General features: G+C 50.8%; 1 protein-coding gene across 4 annotated transcripts in view; it reads right to left on the bottom strand.

Moving 5' to 3' along the window:
- The window catches only part of ZBTB16 (zinc finger and BTB domain containing 16), a 196,926-nt gene that overhangs the window by 60,762 nt on the left and 110,277 nt on the right, over positions 1–25,887 (bottom strand). For all 4 annotated transcript variants that reach the window (XM_043579387.1, XM_043579386.1, XM_043579384.1 and 1 more), the window contains one exon: positions 3,026–3,112. In XM_043579387.1, coding sequence (XP_043435322.1) covers positions 3,026–3,112 — 87 coding nt within the window. The remainder of the gene's footprint in view (positions 1–3,025; positions 3,113–25,887) is intronic.

Here is a 25,887-nt window from a genome sequence, read left to right as displayed (position 1 = left end):
CTTTGTTGCTTTAATCTAGTGTTGGAGTAGTTCACTACAGCAACTACCGTGGTCAATTCCCAACACAGGAGCCAGAGTGCACTTTTAAACACATAAATCGAGTCATGCCACTCTCCCACTCAAAACCCTCCAAGGGACCATTATTTCCTTTTTTCTACAAATGTCTATGCACATGCATTTGTGTGTGGTGCATGTAGGGTGCCATGATTTACTGAGGTATCATTTATACATTTCACATAACGCATAATTCACGCATTTCAACTATACAGTTCGGGGAGCCCTCTGGCTCAGTCGGTAGAGCAACTCTTGAGCTTGGGGTTGTAAGTTCAAGCTCCACGTTGGGTACAGAAATTACTTAAAAATAAAAATCTTCAAATAAATATAAAAATAAACTGTGCACTTCGATACTTTTTTAATACATTACGAATTGTGCCACCACCATCACCATCAATTTTAGAACAATGACATCACTCCAAAAGGAAACCCCATACCCATTAGCAGTCATTCCCCAGGTCTCCTCAACTCGCCCAGCCTCTGGCACCTGCTAATTCATTTTCTGCCTATAGATTTGCCCATTCTAGCTGTTTCCTATCAATGAAACCACACAACACACAGCCTTCTGTGACTGGCTCCTGTCACTGAGCATCACGTTTGTGAGGCTCATCTACGTCGCAGAGTGTGATCAGTACCCCATCCCTTTTTAGAGCCGAATAAAACTCCATTCTGCACATAAACGACATTTTGTCTATCCATCCATCCGCGGACACTGGGTTATCTCTACCTTTTGGCTATTACGAATAATGCATCTATAAAGTCACGTGCAAGTTTTTGTGAGGACATAGGTTTTCAGGTGTCTTGATAGACACCTCGGAGTAGAACTGCTACGTAAATGGTAACTCTGTATTTAACCTTTGCAGGAAGTGCCAGACGGCTGTCCAGTGCGGCTGCATCATTTCACCTGCTGACCAGTACTGTATAAGAGTTCTGATTTCGCCACGTCCTCGCCAACACTTCCTACTGCCTACATTTTGTACCGCAGCCACATCCTGCTACGTATAAAAAACTACTTCGTGGTCACTTCGATTTGTATTTCCCTTACAATGGCCTAATGGCACCGAGCATCCTTTCATGCGCTCATGGACTGTTTGTCTGTTTTTTGGAGAAATGTCCATGCTGATCTTCTGCCCATTATTTGTATTTTTATTATTGAGTTGTAAGCGGACTTTATATTTTCTAACTGTAAGTCCCTCATGAGGTATGTGATTTGCAAATGTTTTATCTCCCTCCAGTGGACTTTTAGCATGTGCAGAATAAAATCTAAATTCCTTACTAGGGTTGAGAGACCCACCTGATTTATGACCTCCTGTGCCGACCCTCTCTGCACCTCACCCCCTGCCACCTCTCCCCTGCCCCCTGCTCCTCATGCTGGTCCTCGAGCTGGTCAGGTTTGGCCCAGCCTCAGGGCTTCGGCAAGCACCTGTTCCCTCTGAGTGGCTCACTCCCTCACATCAGGACTCTGCTCAGATGTCACCTTCTCAGAGAAGACAAGCTATTTAATATAAAATACCACTTTTCTCCCTATCACACTCTTTCCCCTTATCCTGCTTTATTTTCTTACTAACACTTATTATCATCTGACATTAGATTATACACTTATGTGCCTAAACTGTCTCCCTATTAGAATCTCAGTGCCACGAGGGGACAGGAATGCTATCTGTCTTGGATGTCACTATACCTTAAATGCAACAAGCATGCCAGGCACATGGTGGGAAATCAATAAATATTTACTACATTTTAAATACATTTACTTACCCCTATTTAATAAATGCTTACTATGAGCCAAACACTCTGCAAAGCACTTCAAATAAAGTATTTTACTTCATCCCCACGACAATACTCTGCTGTGGAGGTAGGTACTATCATGACTCCACTTTTTTAACAGATGAGATGACCACAGTAAGAGAGTTTAAATAATGGACTCATCAGGACACCTGGGTGGCTCAGTTGGTTGAGCATCTGACTTCAGGCTCAGGTCATGATCTCACAGTTTGTGAGTTCAAGCCTCTTAGTGGGGTCTGTGCTGACAGCATGGAGCCTGGAGCCTGCTTCAAGTTCTATGTTCCCTCTCTCTCTGCCCCAGCCCTGCTCATGCACAGTCTGTCTCTCCCTCTCTCTCTCTCTCTGTGAAAAATAAACATGCATGAAAAAAAAACCTCAAATAACAGACCCATGATCTCACAGACAGGAAGGTCAGAGCCAAGGAAAAACCCAGGCTGTCCAAGCTGCAACACTCCTGGCCCCACTATTAACTTGGGCAAGTCACTGACCCTCCTTTGAGCCGCAGGGTCCTCATCCATGACACGGGAGTAGCCTCCTGCTTTACAGAGTTACGGAAAGACGGGCCAGGTGAGGTCAAGTACAACACTGAGCTACAGCAAAGAAGACGGAGTACGGCGGTGGTGAGGGGCACTGATGCCATGCAATCAGTGCTCTGACAACAAATACAGTGACATCGTCGGCTATGGTTCGGACACGTCATATGTATACACTACTTTCTTTTAGACAATGACTCGACTCACAGATGGCAGACCAGCCCCCTGTGGCCACTGAGGGTTTCAGAGGTATACAGATGGAGTGTGAGAGGTTTCCCGAAGATTCACCAAGGGAAGCGGATGCTAGGTAACATCACGGACCTTCTAAGACTTCAACAAGAATGTGCTAGAGGGCTATGTGAGGGAGGGCTATGTGAGGGAATGTGAAGACGGGACGTCAGTGGCCTGTTAGACGCAGAGACAGTGGGCCTCATCCAGGGCTGCTGTTCTTACAGGGCAAGGTCACACTTGGACATTCCTGCCAACCGGCCCCACACACGGGAGTAGCTGACTGTGGCACAAGCCATCCCCACCCACAGCTCCCCAGGACAGGAATGGAGGTCACATTTGCTGAAAGAGGGTGTCGCCAAGTCCCTTGGTATCCGTGTGCTGGCACATTCGAGGAGCTGAAGGATGGGAAGCTGTCAACTCACCAGTATGGGTCTGCCTGTGGGTCTCCAGGGCATCCTCCTTCGAAAACTGGGCTCCACACTGGTCACAGACAAAGGCTTTGGCACCCGCTGGAACAAAGGGGAGACGTTACCATGAGAGCGATATTCCATTTGTGGGGAAGGGATCCTGGGCCAGAATCGTGCAGAAAGACACTAGGGAAGGTGGCTGGACACCTGCGGAGATCAAGGCAGGGACAGTCCTTGGCCCTGGCAGCCGGCCCAGCCCCTCCTCCAGGTTGTGACCAAACCCCCAACTGAGCTCCAGATGTCACCATCCAGGGGTCTCCCAGAGAGAAGAGGGAACAAAATCAGAATAACCAACACAAGCAGAGATGGGGTCCAGATGACATGACCCCAAGAAGCAGGCAGATTCTGGCGGGGGCTGATTCCAAGTGAGGAACAGAGAGGGCTAAAGAATACAAGGGGGGGCGCCTAGGTGGCTTAGTCAGCTAAGCGTCTGACTCTTGATTTCGGCTCAGGTCATGATCTCATAGTTTGTGAGTTCGAGCCCCGCGTGGGGCGCTGAGCTAAACAGGACAGACCCTGCTTGACATTCTCTCTCTCTCTCTCTCTCTCTCTCTCTCTCTGCCCCTCCCCCCTCTCAGAAATAAACAAACATTAAAAAAAAAAAAGAATACGAGGGGAAATAGGCCCCCTTGCTTAGGTTATACCTTATGGGAAGGTAGGAAATGCTGACGTACCTCTACTTGCATAGCCCCTAACTCAGTATGTCCCAAACTAGACTGTCTGTCCCAACCACCCCCTGCACCTGACCACCCAAAAATCCCTGAACGACTCCCCTGTGTCTTCAGGATAAAATCTAACCTCCTCACCAAGACACACAAAGCACTTCTGATTCGCTCATCTTCCCTGCTTCATCTCTCTCCCCCTCCCTCACTCTCACTCCCTGGTCTCCGGTCCACTCGGCCAGTCTGGTTCCTGGAGGAGCCAGGCTCTCCCTCACTGACAGGTCTCACCCACCCTCCTGCTCCTCCTGTGTCTGACCTTCTAGTCGCTCACTCCCACCCCAGTTTAGCACCAAGTATATGCACCAGCGTCCATTACCTCTTCCCCTGTGTCCTGATGACGTAGCCCCTCCTTACGCTCCGGCAAGCACCCTGTATGTTCCAGATCGACGGCTCACCATGCGCTCTTCTAAATGCCCGTGGACCCGTCCCTGTCTCCTGCCACACTCTAAGCTTCCCAAGGGAGGGACTGTGTCACTCCACACACAGCCGTATCTTCCTGACACCCGGGGGGGGGGGGACCCTATTACTGGACATATTTGTGGAATAAACAAAATCAATTCAGTGCGATTCGAATTGATCAACTTCTGTAGAACTATTATTTTTACGAGGCTCAGAGAGACAAGGCCACAGGATCAAGACAAACAGGATTTTTTCCCAGTCGCTCATGGTCTTCAAGGCTCTAATATGTTATTCAGCCACAGGGCACCTGCCACAAGCCTAGGCAGCTTTCATTCAAAGTATCTTCGAGGGGCGCCTGGGTGGCTCGGTCAGGTAAGCGTCTGACTTCGGCTCCGGCCGTGACCTCACGGTTCATGAGTGCGAGCTCCGTGTCGAGCTCTGTGCTGACAGCTCGGAGCCTAGAGCCTGCTTGGGGTTCTGTATCTCCCTCTCTCTCTGCCCCTCCCCTGCTCATGCTCTCCCTCTGTCTCTCAAAAATAAATAAATATTAAAAAGGGGGGACATGTATCTATCCCCCCTTAAAAATACCTTCCAGGTGCATCTCTTCCGATGCGTACTGATTGTCACTGCCCCTACCCAGGCCCTTGCCAGGTGGTGCCCAGAACACTGGCACACTCAAGGATGGCTGCCCCACCACCAGATGTCCTCTGATTCACCCCACAGATACCCGTGCCTTAAAAGGCTACTTGTTTCCTTCATACTCATTGCCCGAGAAGTTCTACAGGGCTCAAAATTTACACTGATTCTGAATTCCTCCACGTCGCTTCGAGGCCCGAGCGGTCAGCCACCCAGCTCCACGGACATCGTCTTCACCGGCCCTGACGGGAGCCGCTCGTCCCTCCCTGAGTTTGAGCACCGCTGGGTCCCAGTTCTGTCCGTTGCTGCCCGTTCCATTCTCAAGACGGGTTGTGCACGCACAGAGCACACGGGCTCTGCCCTGCCCTCTCCAAGAGGCCCCACACCGTGCTCCTTTCTACGCATCTGAGCACCGCCTTGAGTGTGCCTGTGTGTTACTTTTATATTAGAGTCTTGTAAGAGGCAGAACTTCTTACACATATTCGTAGTAGAAAACTAGTGCCGCTTTCCAACCATCTCAGATTTTCTGAGGCTTTACCATGCAGCAGGCACGATGCATGCTGTATCATCTCCTTTGATCCTGCCGGCTTTTAAAAGTCCAAACTCCTGGAGCACCTGGGTGACTCAGTGGGTCACGGTTCCGACTTTGGCTCGGGTCGTGATCTCACGGTTCGCGAGTTCAAGGCCCGCATCGGGCTCTGCACGGACAGTGCAGAGCCTGCTTGGGATTCTCGCTTTCTCCCTCTCTCTCAGCCCTTCCCCTACTCGTGCCCTCCCTATCTCAAAATAAATTAAAAAACAAAAAAGATCATACTGTTATTACTCCGTTCAGCAGACTAGAAAAGCGAACCTCCAAGAGGTTAAGTAGCTTGACCAGTGTCTCTCAGTGGGCACCAGAAGTGGATTCAAACCCAGGCAGCTTGACTTCAGACCCTCTGCTCTTAATCTCTGTACTCTAGGGCTCCCTCTGAAAAGATGCTTCGTGGATAAGAAGGGGAGGTATGGGCTTCCTCCCCCCAACTGAAAACAATAAAATTCCAATACATCCCGTTTATACATCAAAGTTTTGCATAAAATTCTAGCTGGAAAAATGGTTCCACTACTTTTTAACAAGTTTTAAAAACCTCCGCCTTAGAGTAATAGCATGTACTATAAGGAACAGTACTAAGAATACAATTTGCACCAGTATAGGCTTAAATTAAACAGCAATAAACAGTTCTTGCCAGTGAAGGGTAGAAGGAAGCAAACCCTGTGAGGACACTGACCTTGTCTACTGATGAGCAAAATTTACCCTCTACTAGGTGCTCAATAAATATGAGTTGACTGAGTAAATGAATGATAAAATGCCCTTAGGGAAGATATGGAGTCACTTTTCCTTAACAGCCCTCAATACAGGGGCACCTGGGTGGCTCAGTCAGTTAAGCATCTGGCTCCAGCACAGGTCATGATCTTGCAGTGAGTTCGAGCCCCACACCAGGCTCTGTGCTGACAGCTCCTGGCCTGGAGCCTGCCTCAGATTCTGTGTCTCCCTCTCTCTCTGCCCGTCCCCTGCTCATGCTCTCTCTTTGTCTCAAAAATAAATAAAAACATTTAAAAAATGTTTTTTTTTTTAAAAAGAGCTTTCAATACAAATACTGCCATTTGTATTAGGTGTCTCGAGTTGAGTTTTTCCTAGAGACCAGGAGGTCTTGATCACTTCCAGGTATCTCTTCAAGCTGCTGGGTATCCTTGGGCCAAGGACCTGCACGTGGCTTCTAAAGCTTTAAGAAAGAGCTTTCGAAGAAACTCAGGGGAAAGACACAATGTGTGATCACTCACAATGTGTGATCACTCAGGTGGCAGCCAGGACCACTTTTCATCCATTTATTCTGGAAATGCAGCCAGGACCTCAAAGAGCACAGTGGACCAGAGGGGGGTAGAGGAAGCCACAGCCTTCTAGAAATGAGGAACTCTCTCCAGTACTGAATCATTAGCCAGCAATGATTTTCTGTGATTTGTAAGGGATCGGACTGTAACTGCATTTCTTCCTTTGGTTCTAAACAGTTCTCACGACTCCCTAAAGAAGAAAGATGATGGGGAGGCCCAAGGAGGAAAGCAGGGGCTGGAAAGCCCTGGGAGCTCAGCCTCGTGCAGGAGCCCTGCAACCAGGTGAGGAACCTCTATGCCGCCACCTTGAAGGGATGTGGTACAGAGGGTTCTTAGAAAACAGCCATCAATAAGGCCATCGCAGCATCTGTTTTAATGACTGAGAAGCAGAGAGAAAGGAAGGAGGCCAGGTAGGAAATAAAGGGCCGGATGTGTGCCATCAGACAAGTTCAAGATGAAGATAAAAACAGATTAGCACATGTGATCTAGTCAAGGTTGCCGGCTTGGCCCAAGCCTGACCACATCTGGTTGCCCTCAGAGCTTCCCCTCTCTACCCCTGCCTTGCTGAAGTCACAAAGTCGAGCCGAGTAGGTCAAAGTCCCCTGGCCTCGTCAGCGCAGAGTCTGACCCACCCAGACTGGTCAGAACCCTCAGCACACATGGACACCACAAAGGTTGGCTCCCACGTCAGGCCCCATTCATATAAGCCCTAGTACTCCCCCTCCCCCACTGAGACTCTCCCCAACTCCCCAGGGCGAGCCCCGCAGCAAAGATAGGCAGTTCCAGGGCACAGGAGCCCAGCAGAGAGAGGCAGAACCCCCCCTCTTCCCAAGGAGGCATGTGCCTTTAAATTGTCTCTGTAATGGCTGGCTCAGAGGCAGAAATATTTGGCAGCCCTGAAATTAAAAGTGATAAATTTCCTCGCCAAGCTTTGATCAATAATAGAGGCCTCATCTGTTAATCAATAAGACAGTCTCTGCCTGTTTACTGTGCATATGTTGTTCGTTGCTGCCTTCAGTATGATGTCAGGTTTGCATTCAAAGCAATTCAAGTGTGTATAAACCACATGGCTATTCCCAAAACGCATTACGGTGACATCATTCAGCCCCTAATACATTTATAAAGCATCAATGTGAGGGAGGGATGGGGGGGAAGGAAGGAGGTCATGCCAGTTGAACACAATGGGTACACGTGGATAGATCAGCATTTATCCCCCACAAAATTTCCTAGGGCTCCTCCTGGAGTGGGAAGAACAGGACGTCACAGCTCAGGGATGACCACACCTCGTCGTATCTTTCCTATGCACAGGGATGCTTTTTGCATGTCCAGTAAGAATATGCCCCAAAGTGGATTACAGCAAATGAACAAAAGAGACAAAACCCCTGTCCTCAGAGAGCTTACATTCTAGAAGGAAAGGCACATTTTTAAAAACCCAGTAAATACAAACTAGGTAGTGATTTAAAGAGACACAAATGAAGTGAATTGGGACCCAGAGGGCCAGGGGCCACCATTTTATATGGGGTAGGCAGGGAAGAGCTCTCTGATGAGCTGGCCTCTGAACACAAAGCTGAAAGGGGAAAGAAGAAACAGCCCTGTCTATGGAAGCCCATTCCAGACAGAGGAGGAGTGAGGAGGCCAGCGGGTTGGAATGGAGTCAGTGCAGATAGAGGGGGAGCTGGGGAGCAAAGGGGTGGACCGCAGGGACGGGAATTTACAGCAGAGAGGGAACAGCCAGAAGATACAGTGGGCTGGACCATCGCCATCCTCCCTAGCGATTACAGAGCTGAGTGAACAGCGCCACTTGGAGTGGGGAGAACTGGGTCCCAGGCCAGCCCGGCCACCAGAGTGGCCCTCCTTCCGAGCTGTGAAACAAAGATGGCCGTACCTGCTGCTGAGAGGGTCAAAGGGGAAGATGGACATTAGTGAACACACACTCCTTTGTCAATCACCAAGCACTCTGCGGGACACAGGAGCTCACTGATGTTATTTATACCTCAGCGGGCAGGAGAGCGTGCTTAAGAGCTCAGGATTCTGGTCAGACGGATCAGAGTTCAAATCCCAGCCAGGCCAGTCATGAGCTGCGACCCTGACCCCAGAAAGTTGCCAGGTCTCAGTGGGTCTGTCACCTCCTCTGTAAAATGGGAAGAATAAGTCCCTCAGAGGAATTGGCAAGGTGGGAGAAGGGCTTGGACCTCTATCCAGGGGATCCACACACCCAGCAAGGAGTAGCCATCATCACCACCAGTCAGCCCAGGGTTACGATTCCTTTAAAGAACTCCTCTGTGCAAAATATGATTGATTTTACTGAAGTTCAATGTACAGTTATTTGGAGGCCATTTATCTTGTGTAAAGTGAGTCTCACATTTATAAAGACATATTTCACTCTGACCTCTTTCTTGCTCGCTCGCTTTCTCTCTCTCTCTCTCTCTCTCTCTCTCTCTCTCGCACACACACACACACACACACACACACACACACCTCATCCCTCTAATTTATTTATTTATTTTTTTTAATTTTTTTTTTCAACGTTTATTTATTTTGGGGACAGAGAGAGACAGAGCATGAACGGGCGAGGGGCAGAGAGAGAGGGAGACACAGAATTGGAAACAGGCTCCAGGCTCTGAGCCATCAGCCCAGAGCCCGACGCGGGGCTCGAACTCACGGACCGCGAGATCGTGACCTGGCTGAAGTCGGACGCTGAACCGACTGCGCCACCCAGGCGCCCCTCATCCCTCTAATTTAAAGGTGAGTGGTTGTCTTGTTGAGGGGACCAGGAAAATCTGTCAAAGGACCAACATGTCAGTACGTGCAGCTATTCACCAACCTGGCTCTTAAATCCTCCCCGCGTGAGCCCCAGGAGCCCGATTCAAGCGTCCTATGCTGCCCAGCTCTTCTCATTCCTCCCCCGCAGACCGTAAGCTCCGTGCGAGCAGGGCTGCAGTATGTCTCTTCCCTGCGCGATCCCAGTCCCCTGCTCTTTACCTGCCCTGCAGCTTCCGTCCTAAAGGCTTGATAAATGCAGAAACTCTCCCGCGGCTTCCAGGCACAGAACTGGCCCGGGAAGAGGGCAGTGGCCATTCAGGGCACTGCCAGGCTGTCCCCTAGGGGGTGGCAGAGTCCTTATTCCACACACTCTAGGTTCTCTACTGCCCCTTTTTAAAACTCAAGGACATGGTCTTGGCTGGCACTCAGGCAGTTGGGAGCGGAGAAAGGAAAGGTTGGGAGTGGGCTCTCTGCTTGCCCTGGATCACGATCTCCTCCCCATCAGCCCTTTGTTACCCACCGGCTGCCCAGGACTCAGACCCCCGCAAGAAGAGAAGCAACCCCTCCCCCAGGACGCTCAGAGTCTCCTGTCTGAGGAGGCCTCTGATGGCCAGAGTGGACCCTCAACCAGCTGGCAGAAATTTGTGTGGCCCCCACCCACAGCCCAGGCAGAGCGCTTATCTGAAATTCAGTGGTAAAGAGAGACAGACAGACAGACAGATAGACATCCTTGCCCTGCCAGTCTCCCAGGGATCCTGCAGGTGAGGGCTCAAGGGTGCCTTATGTGTTATACTGGGGGAGCAAGAGTACCTGACCACTCAGAATATCCCAGACTCCTGCCCTGTCCCATCTCTCCCTGACTTCTCGACACCTCCAGGAGGTCAGACCGGGGCTATTGGAAGGAGGAGGGTTCAAAGCAGGTTCAGGCTGGGTGAAAAGAAAGGAGGCAGTCACCACGGCCCTCAAGGAGGCTGGAGATGGTCTAAGGCGTCCCTGTGTCGGGGCCACTTTCACTCAGTGCTACGGATCATCCCGACTCGAAAGAATCGAAGGAGACACGGCCAGGAAAGCACTTTCAAAACCACAAAGCTTTCTATAAACGCCTAGCATTCCAACGACAACAGCGCAGAAATCCCGCAGAAGCTCGCTCGACAGGCTCCCCACAGCTGTCCTCCCCCCACCACCACCTTGGACGCCACCCCCCCTTCCCAACCAGAAACAGGGTTGGGGGTCCCAAGCATCCAGGAAGGAGGGTAGACAAACAATGCTGAGCACAGTCAGATGTGGGCTGGTGTCTCTCTGAAGTCAATACGGCAGAAGCCAATGAAAGAAGAAAAAAAAATTCAAAATCCCTCCCTCTCCCCCCCCCCACCCCTCCATGCTAATAAGAAGGCGGGGAGGGGGTGGGGGAAACCGCTGAAAAAACACTTAACATTTGCCAGCATCTAACGTTGAGTAGTGTGTCCTTTTTCTTTTAATTCCTTGAGATTTTAAAATAAACATCTTGAATGTTCTGATGAGATATGCATGCCTGCTTACATAAGGAAGTACAGAGTGTACCAAAACAGCAGACCCAAAAAAAGCATAAGCCGTCAGAACAATGAGTACAGACACGGGGCATTTTACAGCGGGCCATGGTGGACAGTTTTATTTACAGTACCTCTTATCAGACAGAGAACAGTACTCTGGCTGCCAATTCCAAAGGCCAGCACTGCGTGTTCTTTTGCTCAGGGAGATGAGTTCTCTCCCCGAGAGGAGCTGGAAGGCGAGCTTGCCTGCTCTCTTTCTCGCTCACCATTTCTCCTTTATCAACAAAACAAAAACTGATCCAGAACCAGAATCTCTGTAAGGGGCACTCATTCGGGCAAGAGGGGAAAGGGGAAGCAGTGGGGGGCAGATGTGGACTGATCAGAAGACGTCCAGCCCCTACCGACTGGCTCGGGATATGGCCCGAGGGCTGGTCTACCCGACAAGGAGGTGGGAGAAGGGCATCCGCTACAGGACAGCGGGGTGAATGGACTACGAGTGCGGGCCCCAATCAAAGGCAGGACTGAGGAAGCCACCAGGCAGTGTGCAAGCTGTGCAACAGAGATGGAGAATAATCGGGGCCCACAACGGGCAGGTGTTCAGATCCCTAGAAGTCAATTTCCCCATCAATAACATGCTCCATGGCTGGATCCCCCACATGTGACTAAATGTCCACTCAGAGGAGACCGTGGAACGGGTCAAAAGGAAATGATGAGGCCTCTCTAGTCTGAGAGAGCGTTTCTTACCCTACCCCATAAACCTCATGCTATCAGGGGGTCCCCGTGGTGCGCTGGCGCCCTTGGCTGTCACCAGGATCCTACGGTCGGTCCTGACCTCATGTCCCACACAGAGAATAGGTCCACCTTGTCCCTTATCCCTGCGACTCAGTTCTCAGAGGGCCTTGCTCCTCTGTCACCACTCTCGGCACCAGCAGGAACCCAACAGGCTTAGTAACACAGCCCCTAGCCAGTACAAGCACGTATGCTCAGTATACAGCTGTGCCCCAGACAAGTTAAGAACCCTTGCTTGGGGGTCAAGCAAACCAGGAGCAAGTCCTGGTTCTATCACTTCTAGCCACCACCCTGGGCAAGCTGATTCTCCTCCCCGTGCCTATTTCTTCACCTATAAAACAGGCACAGATCAGCCGCCTCACAGGGTTGAGTGACAATTAATTTAAACAGTATATGTAAAGTCTGCAACACCATGCCTGACCCACAGGAGCTGCTCAATCAATGTGAGCTGTCATTAACATCCTCACTCCTGCCATTACTAACATCCTCACTACTGCCATTACTTTCTCCCCCACTGTCAATGTGTGGGCTCCACGCACACAACCGATGCATGCACTAAACATATCACAACATTCAAAGTATTCTTAGGCCCCTGAGCCAAAATACAAAGAACAAAAAAAGGGAGGGGGCACATGGGTGGCTCAGTAGGTTAAGTGTCCGACTCTTGACTTCAGCTCAGGTCACGATTTCATGGTTGTGAGACTGAGCCTCCGGTGGGCTCCACGCTGGGTGTCCTTCTCTCTCCCTCTCCCCCTGCTCCTCTCTTGCTCATGCACTTGCTTTCTCTCTCAAAAAACATGTTTTTGAATTTTAAAAAATTACCTTAACAAAGGGAGAAAAAGCTCCTACTCTGGACAAGTCTTAATCAGACCTTCTCTGGGAAGAGGAAGATAAAAGAAGGCAGTGGGCACTGTCGATTGTGCATGTCCAACAATCCCCTCGACAAACCAACAATGTGGAAATAAAGGCAGGGCCCAACCACATCTCCCTGGGAGAAGGTCAAAGAAATGGCCTCTTTCCAGTCGGCCCTTGATATTCACGGCCAAGTTTTGACTCTCATCCTCCTACTGGAAAGAGTGCAAACCTATTTAAGGTGAATTATTTTAAATAAAATACAAGTGGGAGGATAAACCTGTCACTGTGAAAACAACACGCAACTCTCCTGAAGTCTAAGTAGGAGTATTGATTTGGGGGTTCCCCTTAGCGCTGCCTTTAACCCATTTCTTCCCCAGGCAACTTCCATGACTGGCTAATCAATGTATGGTGGTAATCAATGCAATGACACAAAAGCCTCTCTCGTTATGAGAATGTCAGCCCCCGCTCTGACAGAATGGACTTCTTCCAGACATGCTATGCCAACCAGACAGCTCCCCGAGGTGAAGCCTCCGGCAGCTAGTGGCCAGACCTGCTGTGGAGTTCTCCTCGCTGGCGATAGGGTCCTGGGACCAACTCTGTACCCTCGCTTCCCTCTTTAAGATGGGATTATTGGGGCATCTGGGTGGCTCAGTTGGTTAAGCATCTGACTTCAGCTCAAGTCATAATCCCATGGTTTGTGGGTTCAAGTCCCACATCAGGCTCTGTGCTGACACCTCCGAGCCTGGAGCCTGCTTTGGATTCTGTCTCTCCCTCTCTCTCTGTCCCTCCGCTGCTCATGCTCTGTCTCTCTGTCTCTCTCTCTGTCTCTCTCTCTCTCTCAAAAATCAACATTAAAAAATAAATAAATAAAATAAAATGGGGCTATTAGCCCTATGAAACAAGTGGTATGCAGCAGGTGCCTGAATAGTTATGGATAAAGTTCCACTTTATCAAGTTGTGGAGCTCTAGAAGGCCAGCCTCTGGCCCGAGCCTTCTAGAACTTCAGCCCATAATATTCCAGCCCCACAGTTCCTGGGGGAAGGTCTGCCTATAATGAATGCCCTAGGAGAGAGGACACCTTGCATTCCCTGGGGATCTCCCACACATGGTACTCCCATGTTTGGGACGACAGAGGGGCATCCTTGGATGAGGCAGGTGGATAACGGGCTCAAGGGGGGGCGCTGCTGGCCAAGAGCACCCCAGCTCTCTTGAAGCACCACAATGAGAAATGGATTCAGAGCCCCAACTGCCCCCTGCCTGAGATGTATAGCCCTGGGGGAGCCACTTAATCTCTCCATCTGTAAATGACAAGTTTTAAATTGGGACACCTCTAAGGGTAAAGAAAAGATGAACGGCTGTTGTGGGAGAAGAATCTGGAAGCACATGGCAAAGAGAGCCCGCGGTGGCTGTAAAAGCGAGCTCCTATGCTTACAACCCTTCGCAATGGGGAGGTGCTGGCTAAACTGAGCAGGGGCTGCGTTCTCCGGTTCAGTCAGGGGATTCCTTGTCAAGGAAATACCTTGCTCTATCAGGGAGGCAGAGTGGAACAGACAGTCCAGACACTGGGAGAATCATTAGCCAGACAGAGCCGGGCCGAGCCAATGAGGCCAAGGGGAAGGCTGACCCCTGGGTCCCAGGGAACACCAAGGCTTTCAGGTGCTCGGCTTTTTGTTTAAGAAAGATAACACCACAGTCTTGGCATTTGTGAGAGACTAGGTAAAAAGGTCAGTAGGGATTTCTGCCATGATTTTATGGGATATTCCCTCAACCTTTGGATACCAACAACTGCCTTCCCCCCACCAGACCTAACTTGGGTGTTCTCAGGTGAGAGGTTCAGAATGTAAAGACGGGTTTCTACCGGCATCCAGCAGCTTCAAAGCTCTGTCGGTTGCCTGACCCTCTGGCCTCCTCCTCTCAACCTCAATTACCATGCTCCTTTCTGCTGAAGCACCTTCAGAGTCCCTTGTCACAGGCCTTCACCCAAAATCTGGCATGGGGCCCCTCCCCCGCTACGCCTCCTGGGGAAAGAGTCAGGAGGACTGTCTGGACAATGGAGAAAAGCAAAACCAGGCCACTCCAAGGGCAATGGCCATGATCAAAGCCCGGTCTGCCCACAAAATTTCAAGTGGAGGTCTGCCATCACCCCGGCTCCCAACATTCCCAGACACTCACTCTGATTAAACGCTCACTTGAGTTACCTTCAGAGGGAAGCCAAGGCAGCCTCCCCTGGCCCCAACTGCATTCTGGTCCTCCCACTAACCTGTGGGAGCCGCGGTGTCCTCACCTGCCAGGGAGGCACTGATGTACCCCTCCCACCCTGTAAGCAGGACCTCGAGGCCACACAACTCCAGAGGGCACCACTCACTCGGCAATAGGACCACAGGGAGTCGGGAGGTTTAAGTGAGGCGAGATGCACGTGAAGGCGCCTAGCAACAGAACTGGCTCTGGGCGACAACACCCCAACCCTTCCCCTCCCGGGGCCCTAGGGGTCCCACAAGGGCCGCCCTGCAGTGAGGAGTAATAATGCTGTAGCACTGACGGGAACAACAAGAATACAAGGAACTGACATCAATCGAACATCGTGGAATAAGCACCATACTAACTGCTTAACGTGCCACATACTATTCAAGTCTCCCATCAGTTCTAAGATTTATCCCTGTTTTATAGACGTGAAAACTGAAGTATGAAAAACGTAGTTCAGAGGGCGCCTGCAGGGCTCAGTCAGTTGAGCATCCACTCTTGGTTTTGGCTCAGGTCATGATCTTGCAGGTTCGTGGGTTCAACCCCTGGGTCAGGCTCTGCTCTGGCAGTGCAAAGCCTGCTTGGAATTCTCTCTCTCTCCCTCTCTCTCTGCCCCCCGCCATGTTCTCTTTCTCAAAATAAAGAAATAAACTTAAAAAAAAAAAAGAAAAGAAAAGCTTAGTTTGCTTAGCCAACGTCTCACAGCCAGTGAGCATCAAAGAAAAAGAAACAAAATCGGGGTGGCAGCACGGACAGCCCACCTAACTAGAGGGCCTTGACAATATCAAGGGTTAAAGAATAAAGTGTTCTGGGGCGCCTGGGTGGCACAGTCGGTTAAGCGTCCGACTTCAGCCAGGTCACGATCTTGCGGTCCGTGAGTTCGAGCCCCACGTCAGGCTCTGGGCTGATGGCTCGGAGCCTGGAGCCTGTTTCCGATTCTGTGTCTCCCTCTCTCTCTGCCCCTCCCCCGTTCATGCTCTGTCTCTCTCTGTCCCAAAAATAAATAAACGTTGAAAAAAAAATTTAAAAGAATAAAGTGTTCATATTAAGGGCAGGAGAAAAAGATCCCAAAGGAAGGAGCTCCAGTCCTCTGTCATCCTCCACACCCTGGAGCTGGCAGGGTCTTTCCCACAAGCTCTGAGGCCATCCTCCTGCAGTCCAATGCTCTCCACTGAGCATTTGCCCTGCTAACAACTCCTTCTTGGTGCAGAGATGTGGCATTACGGTCCATCGGATGGGGAGCCAGAAGCACCAGGGTCTAGATCTGGCTCTGGTGAGCACGTGGGTATATTTTAGAAGCCTGATTACCTGCCCACCATTTCTCCATCTGTAAAACAGCCCCACCCTGCCACCTGATGCTGGTACGGAGAGAGACAAGGTCAAGGCCATGAAAACTTGTAGGGCTCTACAGGAGAAAAGGTACAACTGACCCTCAGGAATGACTTGCAATAAAACCCTGATTAGAAATATCCTTCCAGACTGATGTTCGTTGGCATTCTCCATTTGATTTCTAAGCAAACAAGATAGTCTATCATAAAAAAAACAGCAGGGGCACCTGGGGGGCTCAGTCAGTTAAGTGTCCAACTCTTGATCTCAGCTCAGTTCCTGATCTCACAGTCTATGAGATCAAGCCCCACGACAGGCTTGGGATTCTCTCTCTCCCTCTCTCTGCCCCTCCCCTGCTTGCGCACTCTTTCTCTCTCAAAATAAATGAACTTTAAAAAACAAAACAAAAAAATCAATTGTCTTCCAAGTAGAAAAATGGACTCTCACCCTGATGAATGACAGCAAACTACAGAGACTGAAATAGACCAAGTTTTTCTTGGTTGACCTTCACTTAACCAAAAAGTCTTTCCATCCCCCACCCCCCCCCCCCTTCCTGGGCAGCCTAGCCAGCTAGGCAAGGCTTTACAGAACAGATGCTCACTCTTGGATCCAAGGGTCTCCCCCTTTCCCCACCCTCTTTGCAAGTACCCCTTATAACCTGCCCTTTATTCACTGCCCAAAGGGGACCCCTTCCCCCAAGAACAGCAAATAAATTCAATTCATTTGGGGCTAAATATGTAAATTTTAGGCTGAGGTATCCATTCTAGACTCCAGAGTTATCAGTTGCTATAAATTCATTCACAGTCACACACACACACACACACACACACACACACACACACACACCCCAGCAAAGACCAAGGCAGAAACAACCAATGCACAGCTCCCACTGTTACTCTCTTCCTGATGACAGCTGGGAAGGAGGCCCGTCACCTGGCTCGACCGTCACAACACCCACCGCCCCATCTCAGGCCGAGCCCAGGGGACTGCCACCCTCCCTCCCCCTTCTGCAGGCCCCTCGGTGGCACGTCGTGGCTGCCAGGCTCTCCAGGGCCTGCTGTGGCTTTCAGAAAACAGAGCATTTCTATTTTTAGCCCTTCTCAGCCTAATAATACCCCCCAACACCCATTCGGCTTAATCACTTTATTGAGGACAAGAAGCTGGCTCTCCAGCCCGGGCGCTTCTGATGTTAGGAAGTAGTAAAATGTTCAAACTGGTTAAAAATGACACTCATTGGCTTGCCTTTGGTGTTTCTGAACCCGTAATTGAGGCCCAGGCTGTGGATCTAAAGAAGCTTGCAGGTTTCCGAGTCTTTCTTTCTTACCCCCTGCACCATAATTGAGGTGTTACATTACAATTCCGGCACTGACGTCTGCAGGCTCAAAATTCAGAAGCCTTCAGACTCCACACTTTTCCAAACAGAAATATGGCCTGTCACACTTTCGTGCCCATTCTTAGCATGAACCACCACCCCACCCCACCCCCGCCTGACCCCAAACAACAAAACGCAGCTCGCCTCTTCTGGCTGACCTCACACAAAAGATGCAGGTGGGCTGGCTCCTTCCCATGTCGAGCGTTATTAAGGCGAATCGGACCACTAAGTTGACCTCGGACTGCTGCCGGAAAACAGGCAGGTCTGTTTGGTGTAATTAGAGGACCTGAGAATTCGGTGCGCGCAGAAAATAGACTGTTGGCAACCTTCCGCACACACCTTTGAGACCGTGATTTCCAAAGCTTTGGGGTGACGCTCGCCAGCGCACAATCTGTCCCTTGTGAAGTAGGGGCTGGGGGGAGGTGGACTGCCTGGAAAAGGAACGCCAACACCTTGGCCTCAGAGGTTAAGATGTGTGGCTATGGGGGCAGGCCAGCCTGTGTTTACAGCCCAACTCGGCCTCTTAATCGAGGGGTGCTCTTGAGTAAGTCAACTCTGTGTCCTCCTCATCAAATGGAATCCTAACGGTACCAACCTCAGAGGGGGCTGGTAGGGAGGGAGTGAGATCCTGAGGTGAAATGCTTGGCCCCTGTCGGCCCTGAGTAAATGTTAGATGCCACTGTCACGGTCTCTGATCGTCTCCATTCTGCTGTGGGCACCTCCTGAGTCAAAGGGTTCAGTCCTGGTCTCTGCAGCCTTGCACACGACAAAAAGGGAATTTGACGCCAGAAAGGATAGTCACAGCCGGTTGCGTGCAACCTCGGGAGGTCCATGGACAAGGCGTGGTAAGGAACTCCGTGGACTCAAACTGGCTGACGGAAGCTGTCTCAAAAGCAGAAGCTCTGAGGGGCCACACGACCTCTCGGGACCCTCCAGCTGGGTCCTAGGCCTGCAAACTCACCTGAGGAGGCTCTTCCGCCTTCCCAGCCAGCCCCTCCTTCCTCCCTTCCTCCCTCTCTCCCCTTCATAGGCAAGGTGCTCAGAGCCCCTTTATAAACTTCTTGCTCTTCAGAAGGCAGAGGCGGGATGCCTCATTAAGTTCCCTAGCTAATTTTACAATTTAACCAAATACCACATTCCTGCCTTGCTGCAGCCAGCCTCTGCCTGTGACCAGCTTTTATAGCTGTGAGATAGAGGAAGAAGGTGATCCGGGCCACAGACAGGGCAGGCAGAGCCTTTGAAAACTAACAGAGGAGATGGAGAATAGAAGAAAACAGAGGATCTATAGATTTTTTTAAATTAAGTATATATTTATATACATATAGTTTTCAAAAACCAGTCCTGAGGATGTTCCAGAGTAGATTTCTAGGCTGTCTGGGGCTCAGGAGTGAGGGAAGAAAGCCATACGGGGCCCGTGTGTCAGAAAGATGGAGTACTCTGGTGACAGCAACTCTTCCTGTGCCCCCGCCCTAGGAAGCATGGTTACACGCTGTCCTCTGAGGGGCATGATTCCGTGCTAATGGAAGTAGCAGGCCAGAGGCTCAGCAGGGCCACCCAGAGGACACATTCAGCTTGGCCAGGCCCCAGCACCCCTGTCAAAGGGCACTGAGAGGTCCCACTCCTGACCCACTTAGCCCAGGACTTCTGGATGGCAGCTTCGGGCTCCTACCTCCTGATGAAGGTTCTGGGTGCTGGGAAGGCAGCATATGTAGGAGCATTCCATCATAAAGAATCCTCTGGATTAAGAAAGACCCCCAGGAGTTGCTGTATTGGCCCCATTTATGCAGGCCCACACCTCACCCACCCATGACACAGAGAGAGAGAGAGAGAGAGAGAGAGAGAGAGAGAGAGAGAGAAAGAGAAAGAGAAAGAGAAAGAGAAAGAGAGAAAGAGAGAGAGAGAGATTCAGGGATTCTTACTTGCAGTCAGGCCTTGTTCTCAGAACACAGGTCACTGATAAAGACACTGGCCTGTGACTCTCTTGCATCTGGTCAGCTGTTCCCAGACTTCCAAAGCCTGCCATCTGTCCCTTACTATATTTCAGAGCATCTGACTCTAGACCCCCAATATCTCAATCGATGCAAAACTGGCCCAGCAGGGCTGTCCCCCATGTACTGGCTTGTTCCCATCAGGCCATGACAAAGGGACCATGAGATCCAGGCCATGCAGGCAGAAATCCCGAATGGATGGCAACCTCCTCAAAGATCTGGTCTTTGGGCCTTTGTCTGTCCTTGGCTTATGTTAGTGAGGGCAAATGAGGAAGACTCCAGCAAATCTAAAGTTTCAGGGAGTTCTCTCCTTACCTGGAGTTACCTTGTTACGGAGAACGACCGTGGCCTTGCATAATCACCCCAACAAAATGCTCATTGCAGCCGCCAATGAGCTCCTGGTGCTCAATTAGCTTCTAATAGTCAGTGAGAGAACTGCCGGGGTTTAATCCAACTACCACAGAAGACATCTTATCCCAACTACTTAATGGAAAGTTTAGAACTTAATTCCCCGCCCCCCCCCCTTTCCCTAGCAAGTGAAAGACTTTCAATCATAATGGCATGGTTTGGGGTGGGGGGAGGAGAAGGAGGAGGGAACATGTTAACTACAGGGAAAAGGCCTAGAAGAAACCTCTCTGCCAGGTTGAATCCTGGAGAGGTTCCAAAGAAAGGAGAACCTGAACACAGAGCACCCACCTCTCTCTCCCACTGGTTTCCCATCTATGGGGAGAACCCCCTCCACCTTCACACAAGGTACAGAGGGCTGGGGCGCTGGCCCTCCATGTTCCTCCACTTCCCTCCAGGGCAGGCAAGCTTCTGCTGAAAGCACAGCCCTTCTGGGCTGCTATGTGTTCTCAACCTGGGCTTGGTGGAGCCCCAGACACTCACAGCCTAGTTTGGGGTTCCGCTAGACTTGGTGAGAAATACAGAATACTGTGGATCTGTGTCCAATCTGAACCTCATTTGCACATTCGTGTTTGTTTTGTGGATACCTCAACATGGCAGGAACACCTGATGTGCCAGCTTATCATTTTCAATGCAAGATTTCTCAACCTGAAGGCCAAGGACAGTCATAACATCCTTAGAACTCTGAGGATTCTCAAGTACTAGAAACTCTAAACCTCCTCAAGACCATGTGGACAGAGGAGGAAGAAGGGGAGGAAGAAGAGGAGGAGGAGGACAAGGAGGAGGGAGAGGCACCCCTGCCTGGCTGACTGTGACTCACAGAAGTTCTTGCTTTGTCTTGCCCAGAAACACAGGCCCCTCACCCACCATGAAGCGCCATCTGGACAATTCCAGCAAGTGCTCGAAATCCCACAGCCCTCCCTCCTGAAGTCATTCCTCATCACCCTGGTCTTTGGGAGTTTCTCCCTCTTGTCTGTCCCCTTGTGGGGACGATGAGCACACCCAGGCCTGCCAAGGGCTCACCTCGTCCCCTCAGCCAGACTGACAGCCCCTGCAGGAACCCTGGCTTCAGCCCCTCTGCCTCTTCCGACATGGTCCGCGTGCCACGGGCCTTCAGCGGCTAACTGCTACCTAATGAACCCATTCATGAATGACTTCCACCCAAAAGAACCCAGAATCGTCGCAGGGGCTTCTCTGCTGCCCAGCCTTCATCAGCACCTGGCTCCCATTTGGTTGACCCTGTGGTCCCCGGAGAAGGCTCCGGCATCCACAGTCATGCTAGGGAAGATGAGGGTGTTGGAGAAAAGATACAAAGAGCTTCATGCCAAGTGGTCCAGTTACACTAGACAGAATCCGAAAGGTGAGGGAGGCCACAGTTTCCCTGACTGGGCCCAGTGCAAGACACTGGAAGTCTGTGGGGGCTAGGGGCAGCCCAAGTAGTCACAGCTCTGACATTTCTGGGATGCGGCACCGGTCAGCTGACCCTTTCACTCCTGACTCATCATCCCAGAGGGCCTCTCCCAGGAGCACAGCTCCCAGCAGAGGAGCCACGGGCAGCTCTTTGGTCCTGTCCCTCTTCTCTGTGTGGGGCAGTGTTGGGAAAATGACAGGAGCAAGCTCTCGCCTGGGTGGGAGGGCCGAACACCGACCCACGGGGCCTGTCGCGGTGCTCACGGAACGACCCTGCCCCCAGCCCTATGAGGCAGTTGGGGGAGGGGGAGGAATCCCTAGGGACAGGGCCTTCCAGGTTCTCCCCAGCTCAGCTCCACAGTCTCTTGAGATATGGCTGTCCCCACAAACAGGACAGAAAGCTGGAACAGGTACAGCAGAATGATATACAAGAAAAGCAGGAGTGTCGGGGGGCAGACGGCCCTGGCTCCCAACCCAGTTCTGCCACCTCCCGGCCATCGGACCTGCCGCAAGTGACTTCGGCTCTTTGTAAGCCTTCACGTCCTCACCTGCAAAATGGAATCACATATCTACCCTCCAAAGTCCACGTGGGATACCTGGATTCAGACATACAGAGTGCCAAGCACCGTGCCTGGAACACAGTAGACATTCAATACATATAAAGTGCCTGTTCTCCCCTGCCCTCGTCCCTACTGCCCTGAGCCATTCATTTATCGAACAGATATTTACAGAGAGCCCATTACGGTGTTTGACCGTGGGGATGCAACGGAGCAGGCTACCAATAAGGTCTTCCATTCCTGGTCTTGTCATCCAGACTGCTGAGTCCCAGGCCTGGAGGGAAGAAGGAGGGGCTTTCCGGGCCATTCCCTACCAGACGCCTATCCACCCACTCACCCACTCACCCGTTAGTTTATTCAAAAAACGGCTGAGTTATAACCACAATGCAGGTTACTCTGCTAGGTAGTACGGGGGACATGGAAATAAATCACATGTTGTGAGAAGCTCAGAGTCTAGCAGGCAAAAAAGGACAAGCAAATAAATAGCCCTGACACAAAGAAGGTGACAGGTGCCATAAGAGGGGGTAGATAAATGGCTATGAGCAATCAGATGGGGGGGGGGTGCCTCTTGTCCTGCCCAGACAGACACATCCTATGGCTGAGCCGGCTGACTTTGAAAATAGAAGAGAAATGGAGCATTTGCCGGTTGGCACCATTCCTAGCACGGGAAACCAGCAGGATCTATTTAAAAGGACTAGAGGCAGGTTAGAGCCTTTTCTGGCAATTCCCAAAACTCGTGCTTCCTCGAGCTGACTGGGTAGCTGGACAGAACTAACCGTGTCAAAATCCTACAGATCTTTTTTAAAAAAAATCATTTAGCTGTTGCCAGGATGATAAAAGCAGCTTGCCACTCAAAGGGAGGGTCCACACCGGGCCGGTGGGAGGTGGGGCTGGATGGGGGGGGGGAGAGAAGGAGGGGATGGGGGAAAAGAGGGGGATGCCCCCCCAAATATGGATCAGGGAGACCAGCAAAGAAATTTATGCATTGTAGTTGCTTTACTACCTAATTAATTCAGTAATTTCAAAAACAATTTTATTTATGTTCCATTTACCACATCAAAAGTAAAAAAAAAAAAATCCTACTGATGCTAAAATAATACCTCAAGGCATCTATTTTTAATCAGTTTAAAAAAAAAAGTGGGGGGTGAAAAAAAAACAGCCCTGGTTTCTATACAATCTCTCCTGGGCAGACCACCAGCCCAGAGAGAGGGAGAGAGAGGGAGAGAGAGGGAGAGAGAGAGACAGAGAGAGAGAGAGAGAGAGAGAGAGAGAGAGAGAGAACACAGCCAAGCCCTCTCTGAGAGCCTTCCTGGCTGCTCAAAACCGAGCTTGTCAAAAAAAACAAATCCATAATGGCCCGAGGCTCCTCTCCAATCTATTTTCTGCTCAGCTGGTTTTAAATGAAGTTATTATGAGTCATTAAAACACCCGCAAGCCAGTGGAAGTCAGCCAATTACAATTTTAAATTTAGCCCGTTCTCTGCCCCATTCTCTTGTTTTCTTCCTCTGCCCACAGAATGCTGCTGCTGGTACTTCTTCCCTCCTTTCCTTTACCCAAAGTGGAAGAGACAGTTAAGAAAATGTAGAGTATCGCACGGCACACAGAATCATTCACATGAAACTCAAATTATTAGATTAAAAAATGCAAAACGTCAGCCCCCTCCAAAGTCAACCCACGTCCCGCCTCAGCACACTGGATTCCTCAGAAACTCCAGATTCAGCCCTAGAGGTCACGAGGCTTTTTTTTTTTTTTTAATGAAAAGGTTCTTCAGTGGGGTCCTGTTGAGAAACATTCCCGCGTCCACCACACAAAATCAAATCATGCTCCTGGTTGAATCCAAGAGGGGGAAACACACCGCCCACATTCAGGAATTCATAACAAACAATGAAGTTGAAATTCAAAGGTAACGCAGGCTTTGCAATCAAGCATGAATGTCGGTGGAAGTCACTAGATATGATGAGCTCATTTAGTTTTTAAATCTGCAAGGTAATGGTCTGTGCGGGGCCATTACAGCAAAGGAACAATTTTGAGTATTTCATGTAAACGTTTCTTCTCCATCTCTTTTTTTCTCATACATACACATGGATGCATGCACTCACACGCGCGCGCACACACACACACACACACAGCTGCCCCTCATTTCTGGGAACCTAACTGTAGCTTTTGCATAGCCTCCATGGAGTAAATAGTGTTCTTCCCAAAGAACCGACCAACTATGCTTTCTCCAGGGCCATAATTAACTGGGGTGTCTGGAAGTTCCAACGAATGGACTCCCAGACCTTTATGTACACTTGCCATCACCTCCAGGGCCCATCACCCTCATGACCCCTTCCAAGGCAAACAACACACACACACACACACACACACACACACACACCCATAAGAGAACCAGTGCTCTGCCTGGCAGGAGAACCAAAGGCAGACACTGAAGCAGACCGGGCACCGAGGAAAAGGGCTGTTGTCATGTCATTTCACGGACAGTCACTGAAGGTTGGCTTGGAGGCCAGGATGCTACCATGCATACTGATCTCCCTGGTGGCACTGGGTGAGTGGGACACAGTGTCTGTCCCCACCAACCAGCCTCAGGGAGAAGAGAGCGTGAAATACAAAGAAGCTTCTAGGTCCACTGTGACCAGAGGCAGTTTACCAAAGGCAGGAGGAGCTGTCTCATCCTTGTGAAACGCAAACCTGAGGCCTGTGACCACAGCTGCCACATTTCGGGGGACCCCAGAACTGAGCAGATCCTGTCCTTAGCTTTGAATCTCGCTACTCACTCACTCCCACGGTGGGACCCTCCACCAGCAGCTCCTCACAGCAGGTCAAAGAAGCCAGTTCTCCCTGAAGTGAATAAAGCTGGGTGCTCACTTTACAGCAGCACATACATTCAAATAAAGCTGAAAAGTCACAGGCCCCTCCCTTGCCCCAGCCCATTCCGGACGCAAGTGTTCTAACACTTAAAATTCATAATCTTCTCCCGAGAGATGGTTCCCCAAATTGTGTAAGCCTCAGGCCCCGGCAAACCTAGGTCTGCCCCAGGAACACGATCGCCGTAGTAACCGGGGATTCACTTACTCCACGATTCCTTATCAAAATGCTTCTATATGCCAGGCACTATGCCAGGTCATGGGCACGTGAGGATGCACAAACCACATGGCGCCCAGCGGGCACTGCACTCAGGTGGCTGGTACAGACCTCGGTGAGCACAGCGGCAGCAAGATGGGCTTTTTCCGCAGCAAAGTCCAATACGGACCTTGCAAAACCTAACCCCGTGCATCCATGCATCCGTGCTCGGCTCAGGTTGAAGACACATCCAGGGACCCAGGAAAAGCAGAAGCGAAGCCAGAGAAGATCCATGCTGGTCCCCGAGAGGCAAGGGCAGGAGCACACAAGGGTCCAGGCTCTGGGAGCACTCTCCGGGCACTCACTCAGGAGTCCTCCCCAGGCCTTCTGGGCCAGAGGGCCATTCTGGTCCCCCACCCCAACCTCGTCCAACTTCCAAGCTAAAAAGCCCTGAGGAATAGGAGAGAGAGACAGACGATCAACCAAGACGGACGGAGACAAAGACAGACGAAGATCTAAGAAAGGAGAAAGAACATACAGAAGAGCATCAGGACAGGGCTGAGGTCGATGCAGATGCCAGGAGAGAGACAAAGAGATGGTGTGAGAGGAGACGGGGGAAATAATGGAAGGAGAGAAGAGCCACCCTGAAAAATAGCCTCCTGCCACCACAGAGAGCCCAGAAGAGGGTGCTAAGAAGGACATTCCCCCCCCGCCCCCCACCCCGCAAACTGGGCCCAGGCATAGCAGCTGGGGGGGCGGGATGTGAGGGCCACGGAGGAGAGCCCTGGATGACCGACCGCCCCAGAATCCTGGCAGGGGGTGCGTCTGGGAAGCAAAAGGCAGGTGAGAGGGCCCTGGAACTAGGAAATGGCATTGCCTTGGGATGGAGCCTAGACCAG

Source organism: Prionailurus bengalensis, chromosome D1 (assembly GCF_016509475.1).
Source record: "Prionailurus bengalensis isolate Pbe53 chromosome D1, Fcat_Pben_1.1_paternal_pri, whole genome shotgun sequence".
Taxonomy (NCBI): domain Eukaryota; kingdom Metazoa; phylum Chordata; class Mammalia; order Carnivora; family Felidae; genus Prionailurus; species Prionailurus bengalensis.
Note: the sequence above shows the minus strand (reverse complement) of the source record. Positions and strands in the feature narration are given on the sequence as shown.